The sequence below is a fragment of the Eptesicus fuscus genome, chromosome 8 (assembly GCF_027574615.1).
Source record: "Eptesicus fuscus isolate TK198812 chromosome 8, DD_ASM_mEF_20220401, whole genome shotgun sequence".
NCBI classification, from domain to species: domain Eukaryota; kingdom Metazoa; phylum Chordata; class Mammalia; order Chiroptera; family Vespertilionidae; genus Eptesicus; species Eptesicus fuscus.
The window spans coordinates 30,160,927-30,179,318 of NC_072480.1; the positions used below are offsets into that span (position 1 = coordinate 30,160,927).

The following is an 18,392-nucleotide window of genomic DNA, read 5'->3' on the forward strand; positions in this document are numbered from 1 at the left end:
TTGAGACCCAATTTCAATGTCCAACAGTTCCTTATGTGTACATGTCAGCACTGACATTTCAGTTCTGGATGGTGGACAACTGGTGGTCATGCAGGTCCGACTCTGTCTGGTTTGGTCCTGGGCAATCTGCAGTGATGCACAGCTGCTAACTGCTAGTTTGGGAAGGCCACATCAGCGTCTTCTGTCTCTGGACTGCTTCTCTTCTGTCTTCATGGCTGGAGTAGTCCTGTCGATTCCTCTCTTGCTAGAATCCACATGGTCTCGGAGTTGTTTTCTGAAAATATACAAACATATTCTCGACCAAAAGTTAATAAAGGAATATTTTCTATAAATTTGACTGGGGATCCTTTTTCAATTTTTGCTCAAATGATTTTCCTCTGGCTTGTTTTGTCCATATGTAATACTTTAAACAATAAAGAATTGAAAAAAAGATTATGTATAATTTCAGAGTTTCTAATAAAGAGTACCTTCTTAGTCTGCTTTGGCTTTGAATCAGTTGAGAAGTAAAGGAATGGCAGATGTGGGCCAAAATATCAACTTTACTATTGATAAAAATTGATTTGAAAGATGTGGATTAGCAGGAGAGCTGAATGGATCCATCAACTGAACTACAAGGCAGGCAGACTTTTAGACTCGTGGCAGTGCCAATCAGGGAGAAGGGTGAATGGCTACTTCTTCCCTCAGAGTACCTATAATTGACATCTTTATGATGTCAGTTACCAATGAAATGCTGGTAAGCTGTCTCCCCCAAAAAGAAGGGTGAGGATGAGCCCAAAACATATATTCTTCCCAATTAGACAACTTAGTCCATAGATGGGTGTGTTAGTTTCCTGAGTCTGCTGTAACAAATTACCACAAACTTGGTGTACTAGTATAACACAACAGAAATTTATTCTTTCATAATTCTATAGACCAGTAGTCTAAAATCAAGGTGTTAGCAGGGTGGGTTCTTTCTGGAGGCTCTGAAGGAGAATTTGCTTCATGGTCTGACTCCTAGCTTCTGGTAACTACAGATAATCTTTGCTGTCCTTGGCCTGAAGGTGTGCAACTCCAATTTCTATGTCCATTTTCACATGGCTTTATTCCCTGTGTCTTCATTATTGTTTTCCCTCCTCTTATAATGGCATAGCAAGTCACCTTGCATTTCAGACCCATCCTTATCCAGGATCACCTGTTCTCTAGATGCTAACCGTACCTAATGTTTGCCAAGTCCCCTTTTCTAAGTAAGGTTATGTTTACAGGTCACAAGTGAATGTTATCTTTTGTATTTTTTTAAGAGTCCTCTGTTTAATCCACTAAAAGGGATGGGGAGGCCAGGAATTAGAGTAATCAAATAAGTAAACTTGCTGCTTGCTATCAAGAGTTGGGGCAGCTGTTCCACCCTAGCATTCCCCAGCATTTTGTTCTCATGGTCAACCAGAGGTAGGAGATAAGCAAAAACAGTCTGATTCCTACCCTGTATATATGAGTCATTGGCATTATCTTCAATTTGTGTTTCTTTGATAGGATATTTTAAAGCCACTTGTACATTTTGTAAGCATTAATGGCTAAAACTAGGTAAAATAATCTATACATCCACTTAGCTGTGTACAAATAAAAGGCAGTTTATCACAATCAAGCAAACAAACCAATGAAGGTGCTATGTCAACTCCCAAAATTCCATAAAGATGTCTTGTGAGTTGTATGTCACATGGACTGAGTGATACACCTTGTAGCTCTGGATATGAAATATTAGGAAAGTTTAATTTTTTTGCACTAAAAATTAAATAGAAACAAGTGTTTCCCTCCCACGCTTCCAAGGATGTGTACTCCTCAGGTTGCACGAGTTGCAGTTGGGAGCTCATAGGTGTAGAACATCACAGATTGCCTAATAGAACTTTTTTGCAGTGGTTTAGACAGTCTATGTTTGCATTGTCAGGTATAGAACACCTGAAATGTGGCTGGTGAGACTGAAGAATTGAATTTTTCATTTCATTTTAATTAAATAGACTTGTGCTTGGTTAACTGTATTAGACAGCAGATTAGATATTTGTCAATGTCTAGTCTAAAAGTATTGGGAATAGTAAAATAAAGAGAATGTCTTTATTTTAATGACATTAACAAAAACAAAAGCAAGTTCATCTTGAATTAGCAGCATATAGATATGTTGCTTGGGTTTTTGTTTCAACTTGGAATTTTTGTTAATGACTAAAATTTAGATGACATTTTAGCCTCTTTTTTCTAACTGTATTATCTGGGCCTTTGCAGGCCTAATACTGGTAAATATGGAATAGAAAATTGTCAACTGGGGATATGTTTACTTGAGAAATTAAGTATAAAATGTCAATCATTTCACATTTCGCTTTGCTGAAAGTATAAATTAAACTAACATACATAAAAAGGTTTTACTTAAAAGACTATAACAAGAAGTTTTTTTTCCTTGCTAATTAGACCGGACGTCCTTCCGGATGTCATTCCGGATGACCTTCCAGATAAAGCTGGGGCTGCAAGGGAAGCCCGGGTTGGGTGCCTGCCAATGGCCGGAGGGAAGCCCGGGTCCCGGGTGCCAGGGGGAAGCTGGTGCTGGCAGCTGGGGGAAGGCAGGCCTACTCTTACACGAATTTCATGCATCGGGCCTCTAGTATTTAATAATCTGAACAGTATCACTTTATGTTAAATTTACTTTTCAGACATGCACGCAGAATTTGCTGTGATTTCCAATTATGCCATTATTGTTTCATTATATGAAATGTTTAACATAATATCTAGTCCATGAGTTAGATTTTTGTCTTTGATTGAAATGTGGCAAGAGAGAATAATTTTCTCCCCACTGACAATGCCTGTAATATAGCATTAGATTTAATCTCATTTAAAAAGGAAATGTGAAAATAAGTTAAGTATAGCTCACACTTCTTAAACTTTAAATAGTTTAAATTTTAGAGTATTGTGTTCTTCGTTTATGCCAGAAGAGGGTGTACTTTGAATTTGATGTTTTTGAACAGAAAACATTCCTTTTAACTACTACTGTGAAGTTGATGTTTCTTTAAAAATTACAGTCTTTAATTCCAGAATGTCCCTTAATGTGCATGGGAGGAGAAGGTGGATCTATGTGAATGATTTAGAGCACATAAGACTAAAAACATCTATTAATACAACTTTGACTCAGAAATATAATTTTGTTTTCCTAAAGTTTTCTTATTACTTTCTGAAAATGAATCCAGAATAATTTTTAAAATGTTTTTCAGGAGACCCTTTATCTTAAAATATAAAAAAACACACCCTGATCTATGTAATATAATTTCAGTTTGATCTTATTTAATTGAAGTGATCATTATAAATCATAAAGCCTGATCATTAAGGAAAAGAGACACAAGATAAATGAAAACAAAGCTGTGGCTAGAAAGTGATATTTATTTCTTTGTGTTTTGACAGCTTGAAGGTCCATGTGTTTTGCAAATTCAGAAAATTCGCAATGTTGCTGCGCCGAAGGATAACGAAGAGTCTCAGGCTGCACCAAGAATGTTGCGGCTGCAGATGACTGATGGTCATATAAGTTGCACAGCAGTAGAATACAGTTATATGCCAAAAATAAGGTGATTGGCACTTTATTTGGTATATTTGTTACAGTGTTTGAAGGTGCTTTTCAAAATGGATTTTGTTTTAAGAGCTGGGAAGAAGGAATGAATTCTTAAGTGCATGTTAGAATTTTTAAGAGGAAATTGAAGTTTATATTTCTAATTTATCTGTATAGAAAAATAGGTAAGAATGGAGTTAGTTACTCTTTGCTTCAATATTAATTATGAAAACAGAAATTTAAGGTGTTTTTGCATGAAAAGTAATATTTTCAATCATGTCAGTAAATTTGAGATCATTCAAATTTCTTTAACTACATTATAATTCTTTCTGGACAGTTAGCTGTGTCCATTACAGTATTTTGTGTTCTAGGAAAGTTCATAGCAAATGAGTTTTCTAAGGAAATGATTGACATGAGGGAGGTTCATAGCCACCCTACTTTCTAAGAGAAATGGGAACTCCATAAGGCAGAAGTTTCCAAATCCTTCTTTTGATATTTTCATGAGAGGCTTCATAATCATGCCTATTGGCATGGAGAAAAGCAATAAGGGAGGGGATCTCCTTTATCCTCAGTGTCCCATTAGGTCAGTTTGAGCTCTATTTTCTGAAATGGAAATTTTCATTAGGCATTTGTTAAACTACCTTTTTTGTTATTTTATATGCTTATGTTTGCTGCTCTGAGCTTTTCATTTCATACTTCTCTCTTAAGTCAGCATTTAACAAGCATTTATCATCTGTTGTGTTCCATCTCCTTTATCTGGTGCTGGAGGTGTTATTGTCACCAGAAAAGGTATTATCCAGTAGAGGGAGAGGGCTGTCCTCTCCTTGGTGCTTGTTAGTCTTGTAGGAAAGACTTCAAACAAGTGACACTGGACAGTTGTGTTGTAATAAAGCGAATTTGTCAAAGAAGAAAATTTATCAAAATATGTCTGGCTTATGAAGCACAGACAGACTTCTCAGCCTGGTGGAGGTTCAAGGGGTTTATACTCTGTCTACAGGTTTCCAGGCTCCTATTCCAGATATCTTAGGCATGGAGCAGATTTCAAGGTCCCCCTTTTACTTTGTTGTGGCCTTTCCCAGAATTTATGAGAATATCTGGCAAGTTCCAAGACGGTTGACTTTTTTGTTCAGTGGGTGAGATAAAACTCCCCCTTTTTCCTCCCCCAAGATAGCTGACTTCTTTGTTTAGTGGATGAGATAAAACTCTTCCTTCTTATCTTCTTCTCCTATCCTGCCTTAGCAATACCAGGGTGATTTAAGCTATGTATTCTCTGGTTAGAGAGGAAAGGTATTAACCATTTGTTCTCACATGTCCTGGGTTGGGGAAGATTAAGGGCTTGCTGCAAGCTGGCTGTAAGCTGTCCAGACATTTGGACATCTCTATAGGGTCCCAGGAGTCGGAGCTGACTCAATGGCATGTAACACAAAATGTCTTGCTCTGCGTGCAGACTCTGAAGTTTTAAAACAGGAATATTCTGTTTCTTCTTCTTAGTAACTCTTTTATCAACCTTTCTTTCTTCTTTCTTTTTTTTTTTTTTTTTTTTTCAGAATAGACCAGTGCTTTCACTGATTTGCTTTTGTATATATCAGCCTATAGTGAATGTCATGAGCTTTTAAAATGTGAACAATGTGAAGCCATTTCGGCATGATTTTCTAATCCATTCTTAGTGTTTTAGGACTGTCTTTACTCCTCTTTGGAGTGCTTTACCCCTTGCTAAATGGGCAAAGAGATGAGGTGGGGCTCAGTGTATGTGCTTTAACGTTAGAATAAACCTGTGATGAAATGGATTTCTTCCATTGTTTCTCCTACCAAAAGGTTAGTAGGAGGATAAACACCTTGTCTCTGGTCTTTGTAAAAGAAGTTATAGTGTAATGTTTACCTGCAAACTGATAATATTAGTCCATTATAGAAAAGTTCTTTTAGGTTAGTACACTTTAGAATAAATAACTCTCATTGGATCTTTAATTACATGGTTAACAAAAAAGAACATTATTTTTGTGAATTATGGTAGCTCATCCTATCTAATAAAAGGGTAATATGCAAATTAACTGTCACTCCATCACAAAGCTGGTGGCACCCATAGCCACAAGATGGTGGCACCCAGTCCTCTCAGCCCCGCTGGAGTCCCCCAGTCCCAGGAGGGCGGCTGCTGAGAGTGGGCAGTGTGAGCAGCCTGGTGGAATGCTTGCTTCGTTGCCGCAGTGACGAGGCAAGCGTTCTGTGCCCAGCTGTGGTTGGGCCTCTGGCCAAGCCGGGGTGCAGAATGCTTGCATTGTGGAGAGCCTCTGGGTAGCAGGCGCGGATTCATGCACGGATTTGTGCACAGGGCTACTAGTGTATATATATATAAAATTTCTAGGACTATTACTGGTCAGATATATTTTCCTTTGATAAAATTTAAATTTGTAATATAGTATATCATGGCAGTGCACAGCCAAAGCTCAGGAAAAAAATGGCAAATCATATTTGTATACAATGGCATTATTGAAAAAGCGCATTCATATATTTTATTCTATTTATCTATTTGTGAGGTGTGATTTTTATTATATATATATATATATATATATTTTTTTTTTTTTCTCCTGAAAAACAGTTTTCATGTTTGTTCATTTTGAAGAACTTGACCAGCTCATAATAAAAGACTGAATCAGTTTTGAGGAGGAGCTTCAGCATGTTTTAACTTTGTTTTTTCTTTGCTTTAGCCTGAACACACCGCCTGGAACTAAAGTTAAGCTCTCAGGCATCGTGGATATAAAAAATGGATTCCTGCTCCTGAATGACTCCAACACCACAATCCTGGGGGGGGAAGTGGAACACCTTATTGAGAAGTGGGAGCTACAGAGAGTAAGTGTAACTGAGAATAAAGGCCTCAACTTCTGAAAAACTACACTCTTCTTACTGCAGTCTGTATTTTAAGGAGACCTTCCCATAGTGAATAATGTCAGAGTTGAATAGAATGGAATAGAGGAATCTTCATAGAAACTATCTACCTTTGTTTAAGCACATTGTTCCTCTAAAGCAGTGGTTCTCAACCTTTCTAATGCCACGACCCTTTAATACAGTTCCTCATGTTGTGGTGACCCCCAACCATAAAATTATTTTCGTTGCTACTTCATAACTGTAATTTTGCTATTGTTAATGAACCGTAATGTAAATATCTGTGTTTTCCGATCATCTTAGGCAAACCTGCTAGCGGTTCTCAACCTGTGGGTCACGACCCACAGGTTGAGAACTGCTGCTATAGAGCCTAAGACCATTGGTGCATATATACAAATATATATATGAAAGCATACTGCATATTTGTTTCATCTACATACACACATACATACTAGTGAATGCAAATTAGAATTTCACTATAATAAAGGGGTTCTTGTGAATAGGTTCTTTCTAGTTACTTTAGTTGATGTTTCCCCAATTTATGTTAACAATAGCTTCATCCTCTTGGTCATCTAGGTTGTCTAGTAATTGTTCCTCTACTTTCCAGTTCTGTTGATCCACTGCAGTCAGATCTTATATCAGTCTCTTGCTCCCCAGTTGCATTGCTGTTACTCTAGTTTAAGTTTTTAGTATCTCTTTGTGGACTGCTGCAGTAGCCTTTTAACTGATCTATATACATATTCTTTCTCTGTCTTTTAATCTATTTTATTTACTTCTGCCAGATTATCTCCCTTCAGCATAACTCAGAACATATCACACCCTGCTTTTATTTCAAATGCCTTAGTCTGGGATTCAATGCCGTTAATAATCTAACCCTAGTTCAAGTTTATCTTTTCAACTCTAAATCATTTCACATAGATTTTGATCTACCCAAATGGAACTGCTTACTTTTTTTTCTGTTTTTTTTAACTCATCCTACTTTTGCTTTATTGCTAAGCACTTCAGGTAGACATGGACTACTTTAGCCTTACTTACCACCAGGTCCCTGGACTGATTGATGTTGATTTACATTCAAGGTCTCCAGCCAGGTCACCAATTGCACTGTAGGGAGCTGTGGGTCTGGAGGTTCAGACTGAATTGGTGAGGGGAGCAAAAAAGGAACATGTTATAATGCTGAGGACAACAGTGAAGCTCAGGCTGAGGCTGGACCCCAGGCTATGCCGGCATATGGGTTTGGGCAACCCCCTCAGCTTCACTCGGTGCCCAGTTCCTCTCCAAGCATGGCACATGGAGTACAAAAAATAGTTTCTTTCCAGCCTTGTACTTGATTCTAAAAGAGTGAAACTACTTACTCTTCCATTGACTCTATGTTTTTCTCAATTATACTTTTGGGACGGGTAGAAAGATTTTCCCACTTTTACACCATTCATCTTGTGTTCTCTCTCATAATGCCTGCATGGCCAAATTGTCCTCATGCTTTTAGACTCAGATCAAATGCTTATTTCTTCAAAAGTGAAGTAGTTGCTCTTTTATTTAATTCTTGGGACACTTTATCCATTTTAAGAAGTGTATAACTTTTTAGCACTAAAATTATATTTATTTCTTATCTCTGTTAGGCCTCTTAAGGTCAGAATTCTCATTTGTGTCATCTGTGTTCAGTTCTATAAATATTTATTGAACAGTGTGTAGGTATTGTGCTGAGCTCTTGCATTCTCCTAACAGTCTTATGGGGGAGTTTTATGTTTGTATAGATCAGAAAATGGACTCTAAGAACTGTTAACTTATTTTCTAATTAGACAGTTGATAGGTGATGGGTCTGAGCTTTCCTATATCTCCAAAGTGCTTGCTCTGAGTCTTACATGTAATAAACATCATAGCAAATAATTGTGAAATTAATGAATTACAAAGCACAAAAGCTAATTATTCTTTGAGCTAAAATTAATGTTCTTGTGTTACTCTCAGTTCTTGCTTAAAGTGGGCCAAGGGGCCTAACAGTATTTCAAACTCCTGGTATTTATGATATATTACCTTTTTCTACTTACTTAGTTTGAAAGTGCTTCTGTTGGGAGGTAAGTAGATAAGGAGAATTAAGCACATATTTTATTTCTTAATACTCATTCCTTATGATAATACTGTGCTACATTTGGGGCTGCTGTGCTTTGAAGTATAAGATAATGTTTCATAACTTCATAGTTTAGTTGAAAATCTTGCCAAAGCAAGTAAGTGGAGGTTTGATAGTTTTAATAAAGAGCCAAATGTATGAACTTTGACTTTCCCAGCAAAACCCCACTCATTTTATGTGATCCTTTCCTTTCACCAGTTGATATATTTTTATTATAATTAGAGATTTTTATTTTATTTTATTTATTTATTTATTTATTTAAAATATATTTTATTGATTTTTTACAGAGAGGAAGGGAGAGGGATAGAGAGCTAGAAACATCGATGAGAGAGAATCATCGACCAGCTGCCTCCTGCACACCCCCTACCAGGGATGTGCCCGCAGCCAATGTACATGCCCTTGACCGGAATCGAACCTGGGACCTTTCAGTCCGCAGACCGACGCTCTATCCATTGAGCCAAACCGGTTTTGGCTAGAGATTTTTAAAAATGTGGTAAGATGTTCTCAAGTCAGACCAACATCCTATCTAATAAAAGAGTAATATGCAAATTAACCATCACACTGCCACGCCCACCAGCCACGCCCACCAGCCAATCAGAGCGAGTATGCAAATTAACCCCAACCAAGATGCCTGTGGCCACAGAGAGCAGGAGGGAGGCTTTGGTTTCCCTGGCAATAGAGGAAGCCAAGCTTTCCACACACCCTGGCGGGCCCAGGCTTCCACTCAAGGGTACAAAGTTTCAGTTATAGAAGGTAAATAAATTCCAGCAGAAATGGCGGCAGCCACGGAGCTGGAAGAGCAGGAGGCTAGGGTTTCCCCGGGCGATGGAGGAAGCCAAGCTTCTGCAGCCCTGGCCGGCCTAGGCCTCCACTGCAGGCTACAAAGTTTCAATTATAGAAGGTAAATAAATTCCAACAGAAATGGCTGCCGCCACAGAGCGAGCAGGAGGCTTGGCTCCGCTCCAGGCTACAAAGTTTCCATTGTAGAAGATAAATAAATTCCAGATACCATGGCCTCCACTTGGGTCGCCGGGGGGCGTGGCCTGCCTGCAAACCACCACAGGCCCCTCGCTCAGGCCGCCCCATGCCCCAGGGGAACCCCCACCCTTATCCGGGACACCCTTCAGGGCAAACCAGCCGGCCCCCACCCGTGCACCAGGCCTCTATCCTATCTAATAAAAGTAATATGCAGATTGACCATCACTCCAATACACAAGATGGCTGCCCCCATATGGTCAAATATCCTGCCCCCATGTGGACACAAGATGGCCACCACAAGATGGCCAGTAGGAGAGGGCAGTTGGGAGGGACCAGGCCTTCAAGGGAGGGCAGTTGTGGGCGATCAGGCAAGGAGGGGAGGGCAGTTGGGAGGCACCAGACCTGCAAGGGAGGGCAGTTGAGAGGGACCAGGCCTGCAAGGGAGGGCAGTTGGGGGCGATCAATCCTGCAGGGGAGGGCAGTTAGGGGTGACCAGACCGGCAGAGGAGGGAAGTTGGGGGCGACCAGGCTGGCAGGGGAGCAGTTAGACATCAATCAGGCTGGCATGGGAGTGGTTAGGGGGTGATCAGGCTGGCAGGTAGAAGCGGTTAGGGGCAATCAGGAAGGCAGGCAGGCGAGCAGTTGGGAGCCAGCAGTCCTGGATTGTGAGAGGGATGTCCGACTGCCCATTTAGTGTGGGATCGGGCCTAAATGGGCAGTCGGACATCCCTCGAGGGGTCCCAGATTTGAGAGGGTGCAGGCTGGGCTGAGGGACACCCTCCCCCCCCCCCACCCCCCCCCACCTGTGCACAAATTTCGTGCACCGGGCCTCTAGTCATATAATTTTCCTGACCCAGCCTAAACTACTTCATTGACTGAAAAGTCAGTTAAACATTCTAAGAACTTCCTCATTACACACACGTGGAGGAACACACACAGAGAGAGATTAGTAGTAGTTTCATAGTTATCCTTGTAATGTTTTATTATGTATCTTTGCACTTTGTTTCCTGAAAGACTGTTAGTATTTCTTGTTAGGAAGCAATAAAAGTTTACATTAAAAAGTTTAAAAACATCTTACTATAATTATAATTCTCTTATCATTTTATAGTTTTTTGATTTGGTAACCATAGCAATGTAGAAACCATGGAGAGTTCAATTACTTGAACATCTGGCAGGTAGTACACACAGAAACCAAATGCACTCATAGAAATCATAATCCATAGAGAAAATTTTGGAATTAAAAAGGCCCTAAATATTCTTGTAAAATAAATAGGGGAAGAGAACATTGAACAGTATTTAAATCATATGCAGCTGGTGTAGTTGTAGCAAGTTGATTACATACAGGTGAAGAAAAGAAGAAAGTGGTTTGTATCTTCCCAAACTGAAATTCTGTACCATTAAACATTAACTTATCATTCCCTACCTACTCCCAATCTCTAGCAACCAGGATTCTTGTTTTTCTCTCTATGAATTTGACTACTTTAGGTACTTTACGTAAGTGGAATCATACAATATTTATCCTTTTTTGTCTGGCTTATTTCACTTAGCATAATGTCTTTTAAGTTTTATTCTTATTGTAGCATGTCAGAATTTCCTAACTTTAAGGCTAAATAATATTCGTGTGTTTGTGTGTGTCACTTTGTGTTCATTCATCCACTGACATTAGGGTTGTTTTCACTTTTTGGCTATTGTGTATAATGCTATTATTATGAACAAGGGCGTATAAATACCTGTTCAAGTGTCCGCTTTCATTTCTTTTGGGCATATACCCAGAAGTAGAATTGAGGGATCATAAGTTATAGTATAATTTTGTTTTTAGTAACTACCATATTGTTTTCCACAGTGACATCAGCACCATTTTACATCCCTATCAGTAATATATAAGGGATCCAATTTTTCTACATCCTCGCCAACTCTTGTTATTTTTTTCATATGCTTGCTAGTGTTGTTCTATTTGTGTATCTTCTTTGGAGAAGTATCTATTTAAGTCCTTTGCTAATTTTTAAATCAGTTTTCTTTTTTGTTGTGTCATTTCTCGGTATATTCTAGATATCAGTTCCTTCTCAGATATATAATTTGCAATTATTTTTTCACATTTCAGGGATTGCTATTTTACTCTGTTGATAGTGTCCTTTGATGCACAAAAGTTTTTATGAAGTTCAATTTTATCTGTTTTTCTTTTCTTTTGTTACTTCTGTGTTTGGTGTCATATCTAAGAAGTCATTACCAAATCCAAATCCAAAGTCATAAAGCTTTCTCCCTCTGTTTTCTTCTAGAAGTTTTTATGAGTTTAGTTCTTAATTTAGGTCTTTGACCCATTTTGAGTTAATTTTTGTATAATGATATAAAAACACAGGTGACATTTTCTATAACGATAATTACTAAAAAGTGTACAGAAAAGCTTACAGTTAAGAAGCTGTATTAAATGACAGCTGGTGCTTAACTGATATATGTTAACATCTCAAAATGAAACAGATAGGAGGAATGGGTGGCCGGAAGGAGTCCATCCTTCTGAAGATTCCTCATGACATTCAAAGGAATTTATTATGTGAGGAATTGCCCCTGCAAGGAGCAATTTTAAATATGAGAGCTAGGGAAAAAAGAAAGCAAAATTATTAGAGTTTGGAAGCTTATTTTTATTAAATAACATTCAATTATTTAAAATATTCGTCAAAATATAAATTGATTTTTAAAACAAGTCTTTTTTGTCTTTTGTTTTTTTGAATCATCAAATCTTCAGTTTGTTCCATACATCTGGCACAAGAAGGTATTCCAATGAAACCAAGTCTTTATTAAGGATACTTTTTGTAATTGAAAGTAATCAGCATATTATGAAATATAACAATTTAATCTCTTTAAATAAATGGAAATCACTGTTATCAGTATTCCCATAAACTGTTTCTAGTTACAACACTGCAGAACTCTGTTGCAAGAATTGGGGACAAAGACCAAATATATATTTCTTATTATATTGCAATATGACAAGTATGTTGTTTGCTAATAGATTTTATGTCTAAAAAATTCATTTGAAGGGTAATTTACAGAGAATATTTGTCTATCAGATTATAGTTTTAACTAGAGGCCCAGTACACAAAATTTGTGCACGGGTGGGGTCCCTGGGCCTGGCTTGCGATCAGGGCCAATCAGGTTTCCTGCCTCCCTCCCACTCCTTCCCTTGCTGCCTGTGTCTGCTGCCACCCACCCCCAGTTCCCTGTCCCAGCCTGGGGCCCAGCCTTGACCGAGTGATTGGGATCTGCCAGCTGGGGGGAGGGGCCAACCACCACCACAGCGGGTCGGCGGCGGGTCAGTCAGGGCCTGCTGGCTGGGGGAGGGACTAGGAGGGTGGCCAGCAGTCCCCATCAGCAATCGGGGCCTATGGGCTGGGGGCAGCTCCTGCGTTGAGCTCCTGCGTTGGTCGTTCCATCTTAACGGTCACTTAGACTTTTATATATATAGATATGCTTTAAAGTAAAATTTTTACCAAAGTCTGTTATCTTTGAATTTGCTACTTATTGAGGAGGGTTTTTACTGTGTTTTGTTTCTGTAGGAGTAGCTTGGTAAATACTTCTGAAAACTGTCATGAATGTGTGTGTGTTTGTTTTTTTATAGAAGTATTTTTTTAATTTAATATTTATTTTTTATTGATTTCAGAGAGGAAGGGAGAGGGAGAGAGAGAGATAGAAACATCAATGATGAGAGAGAATCATCGATTGGCTGCCTCCTGCACCCCCCACTGGGGATTGAGCCTGCAACTGGACATGTGCTCTTGACCTGAATTGAACCCAGGACCCTTCAGTGGATGCTCTGGCCACTGAGCCAAACCAGCTAGAGCGTAAATGTGTGTTTGGTATGGGGAGATTAGGAGAGGGCCTTTACCTAATTATTGAAGTTAGGAATAAAATATTTTATATAGTCTGAAATATTTTTTAGAAAGCTTTTTTTTCCGTGTGTGTGTGTGTGTGTGTGTGTGTGTGTGTGTGTGTGTGTGTGTTTAAATAAGAATGTATTAAAATAAGTAGAGTCCTGGTGCACTGTAAATGTTGGAAATATATTTTTTTATGTGTAATTTCTATTTTGTGACTCACTTTTCTCACAGAGCTTGTCAAAACACAGTAGAAGCAATATTGGAACTGAAGGTGGACCACCTCCTTTTGTGCCTTTTGGACAGGTAATGACTTTTATGTTGGCAGATGAATTTTAATCAGCAAAAAGTGTTTTTCATCTGTATTCAAGCTGTGTTTAGTTTTGTGCTGAACTATTCATTCAGAGGTCATGGTGTTATATGGAAATATATTCAGTAAAGGAATTTAGTAATTGTGTTTTTTTATTCACTGTAATTAAATTGATTTTCTTAAGAACTGTTAATGCAAAGATTGAAAAAATTAAGAAGCACACCTGAAGAGCAACTAATAACTAATTAAGATAAGATGGTGGTGGGGCATTTTTTTTTGAGAGAGAAATGCAAAAGAAGAAAAATATGCTATAATTTCTCATTTTTTTTTCATTAAAAACAAAAGAGGGAGAGAGAAAATAAAAGTGTCAACAGAAGGATGAAACAAAGAAGTGAGGACCCGGGAGGCAGGAAGGGGCATCACTGCACTGTAGCAGAGCCTGCTGTTCCAGGCCTCCTTGTTAAGATTCTATTCATCTGCTTTGATTCAAATTCCTTTCTTTGTCAGGGATTTAATTTTATTTTCAGTTGGTATTTTCCTTTCAACCACAGCATCCCTGATCCTTCTCTGACATAAGCTAAAGGTTTTCTGTCTACTTCCTATTTTTCAACCCCCTTGCTGTTACATGTTACCCTGTATAGCCCCTCAGCTGGTATCTTGTGTCTTCCTGATTGTGTTCAGCATCAAACTGCATTCAGAACAGTCTCCTCTAGCCTATCCTTGCTTTATCTAAACCTGGAGAGTCTGAGAATAATCTCTGTGACAGCTTGCTTTTTGCCACATGATGCCACCAAAATTTAGCTATCAGTATTCTACCTTGTGTTTGCTCCTTATTTTTCTTTGAGAGTACTGAAGATGAGTTAGGGACATAACAGGTAGGAAACAGAAACCTATATTTCTCTAACAACTTTAAAAATTTTGTGTGTGTGAAAAAGATAACTAGCTGATCATAAGATAAATGGGTAGGATCAGATGCACTCCTCTTCAAAAACCTTTATGTGGAGTCTACTCAAAATTAAATGGAAGTCATTCTTGTATCATGTCTATTTTGAAAGTATTTTTTAAAATACGTTAATTTTTATTGTGCTTTGCAACAAGGAACAGTCAAGATAAAAAGAGGCATGATGCCCTTTGGTGTGATCTATGCTGATGATATTCTCACTTCTACCAATGTAATAAAAAAAACCCAAATCTAAATGGTATAAATATTCTAATAATTTGTATTTGAAAATGATAAATGCTATGTTTGTAAGAATTTGATTTTCTCTTAAATATTTTGGTGATAATATTTCTTTCAAAAATGTCTCATAGACTTGTGATTTAATTATTTTCAAAATCTTGAAGATTGTTCTATGATTTTTTTTGTCTTAGGAAGTATAATAAAAGTTATAGTTTTAATAATACTTGTTTATAGAGTCCATTCTGAAAAATTCTTTTCAGCATATCTTACTTAGACTTATATATGGGTTAAAGGTAGATAATGCTGGCTGTGTACTGGTATCAACAGGACATATTTATATTGCTAAAAATCTGTAATTGTATAACTTATCTGAGAGCATGTTTTCTTACTGTTATTAATGAGTTGAGAAAAAGTTTATTTTAAAGGATTTTTACTGCTATGATTGGACTTATTTTTAGGCAATGATGACTTTCTCAATTTATGAAACTAAAAATAAAAAACTTTGCAGCTTGATTGAGGGAGAGGGTATGTTTTTAGCTTTTGGTTTATAAGTTCAGAGACATATTTTTATATGTTAAAATAACTATACTACTTAACCTTTTGCACTGGATGTCAAGTGTGACTCGACACGGTTAGCATCGGTAGCAGCTCGTATGTCGAATTGTATTGAATGTATCAATAATTTGAAATATAAAAAAATCCAAATAAATAAGTTTGTATGAAAAGAAACTCCAGTTTTTTATTCTACTGCCGCGCTTTGTAAAATCTGGGGTATTTAAAAAATTAAATCCCGAGTAGAATAAAGGAATCGAGAAAAAAGCAAGCGAGTGCAAAGGGTTAATCCTCATAAGGATATTGTGGCATAATGTGTAAATATGAATAAAAATCTGAATTTTACCTTTTCTTGTGTAGTGGTCTAGACTGCTTGAAATTTAAATTATTTTAAGTCATTATCCTAAAATGAAACTTAGGTCTCCTAGTTTGATGTATGTTTTAAACATGGGCCCTATTGGGGGGGGGGAGGGGGCATTTTTGTGAAGCTTTTCACTTTATTTACCAGTTATACATATTTAAAAGTTACTTTAATGAGTTTTCTACCTTTATTTTTAAATAGAAAGAATTTTATTTTTATGGGTTCTCAGTTATTAAGATACAAACTTTTTTTTGAAGAAGTAATACTTTATTATGTAAACCTTGAATCTGTTTGGGAACTACTGACGTGACTAATTTTTATTTATTATTATCAGAAGTGTGTGTCTAATGTCCAAATGGATAGCAGAGAACTTGATCGAAGGAAGACACTGCAAGTTACAATGCCTGTCAAACCCACAAATGATAATGATGAATTTGAAAAGCAAAGGACTGCTGCTATTGCAGAGGTTGCAAAGAGCAAAGAAGTAAGAAAACTAAATTATAATAAAATTTTCTTAATTCTTGTCATTCTATTTAAAAAGCAGTTAGCTAAGACTCATTACTGGTTTGAATAAAGAAAACTATTTCAATCTCACTGGTTTAAAAAAGCCTATCTAAGCAACTAATTCATGAATTAAAATTTCTTATAGAAATCTAAAAATCAACAAGTAACTAGAGAAAACACCTGTTTCAAATAAGCAAGAAATTAAAAATAATTAAAAAACACATTTGACTATTAGTAGTAAATGATGGGGCCAGGGGTATGCACATGTATAAATACACATATCATCCAAAGGAAAAAAACAGTTTTAACTATATAGTAAATAGATTTAATGATGAAAACTGACAAAATTGTTAGTCCTGAGCTTCTGATTTTTACCTACATTTCTCAGTTGCTGAGGGGAAAATTATCCAAGTCCAACTAATAACAGGAAACCCTCTACAGAAATATAAAGCATTGGGTTTAGCTGTTACACTGTTAAAAAAAGAAGAAAAGGAAGAGGAAGAAAAGAAGGGTGGTTTGCTAGCAAGAATAACTTAATGGACTTGTCAAGAGGATTTAGAAAAAGAACATATGAGCAAAATGTGTAAGGTACAAAGGCCTTTTTCACTGATACATGGAGAAGGTCAAAAGTTCATTGGATTTGTTACCATATGTGAAAAGACAATAACAGTATAAGTAATCTATTGAAATTCAAAGTTAAGGAGGAGACTCCTTGCATTTTGGTTCTTCCTGCAGCATGTCTTTCTATCATCAGTCTAATGACACCAAAAGCAAAACCTTGGAGTCAGGCAGCCTCAAAGCATATTTGCTGACAACCTTGGCTAGCTTACTTAAATTTTGTAACCTATTTTTGTTTGTCTATAAAAAGAAGGTAATAATAATACCCAGTTTATGTGGTTATGGTGAGAATTAAAATTGATAATCTTTAAAACATTTAGAATACTACATGGCACAAATCACAATATTCCTTTGCTAAAAAGCTCTTACTAATCATGACTATTGCTATTATTTAGTGTTTTTTCTATTCTAAAGCACATTAAAAAATCATTTTTAATATTTTTGAAATTAATATATTTTGCACAGTTTACATGAAGTATATTTCTTTTTCCCAAAAAGCTATTAAAATTACAGAGTTTCAGAAGAGGATACGAGTGTATATCAAGTTCTTAATGACTATAGGAAAGTTGTTCTTTTGATTTACACTTTTCTCAAACTTTTCTCCCAAAATTTTGGTTGATGTGTTTACTGCTATCTATTTGCTAGAATATACTTAATACACTGTAATATATTTCATTTTTAAAGTCATAAATTATCACATTATATTTTCCCATAAGTATTTGGTAAGTAAAAAGCCATAATTTTCTGGAGCAAACTTAAAACTTCTCAATTTATATATGAAAGAATTGATGGAGGCTTAAAGCTTGCCCAAGGTTACCCTATTACAATTCTAGGACTAAACCTATGTACATTACAGTAGAAGATTATATCTACATCTATATATCTATGTATCTTTAACTATACACACATATTTATATTTAATCTGTCTGAACATAAAAATGACAATATTGTAATTGTTCTGAAAATATGTTTTACTTGAGGCCTGTTGCATGAAGATTTGTGCAATAGTCCTTCCTTCCCCTGGCTGCCGGCACCAGTTTTCCTCCGACACCCGGTACCCAGGCCTTCGCTCTGGCCACCACCTTCAGTGTTTGCTCCAGCCGGAGCCTTCAGTGTTCGTTCCAATCAACTGACCCACTGTGGATGAACACCAGGAAGTATTTTAAACTGATAAGAACAGATACTACACATGATCTTAGCCAAAAGGCCAAGAAGCGATGGAAGTATTTTAAATGCTTAGGTTAAATCAATGAGCAAATAGACAAAAGATCCCTGTCCTTATCAAGTTTATATAATAGTGAGGGTGACAGACTAATCTATACTATCTACACTAATAAAAGAGAATCATGCAAATTGACCATTACTCTGCTACACCCACAGCCAATCAGGAGCGAGTATGCAAATTAGCTCAACAAAGATGGCGGCGGCCATGGAGCTGGAGTGAGCAGGAGGCTTGGGTTGCCCCCAGCGATGG

General features: G+C 37.2%; 1 protein-coding gene and 1 pseudogene across 1 annotated transcript in view; one reads left to right on the forward strand and one right to left on the reverse strand.

The window, feature by feature from the left end:
• Positions 1-18,392, forward strand: part of TDRD3 (tudor domain containing 3) — a 203,917-nt gene that overhangs the window by 104,246 nt on the left and 81,279 nt on the right. Inside the window, exons 4-7 of the mRNA XM_008145523.3 lie at positions 3,412-3,572; positions 6,256-6,397; positions 13,628-13,699; positions 16,131-16,280. Coding sequence (XP_008143745.3) covers positions 3,412-3,572; positions 6,256-6,397; positions 13,628-13,699; positions 16,131-16,280 — 525 coding nt within the window. The remainder of the gene's footprint in view (positions 1-3,411; positions 3,573-6,255; positions 6,398-13,627; positions 13,700-16,130; positions 16,281-18,392) is intronic.
• LOC129150148 (U2 spliceosomal RNA) lies at positions 18,029-18,137 on the reverse strand (annotated as a pseudogene).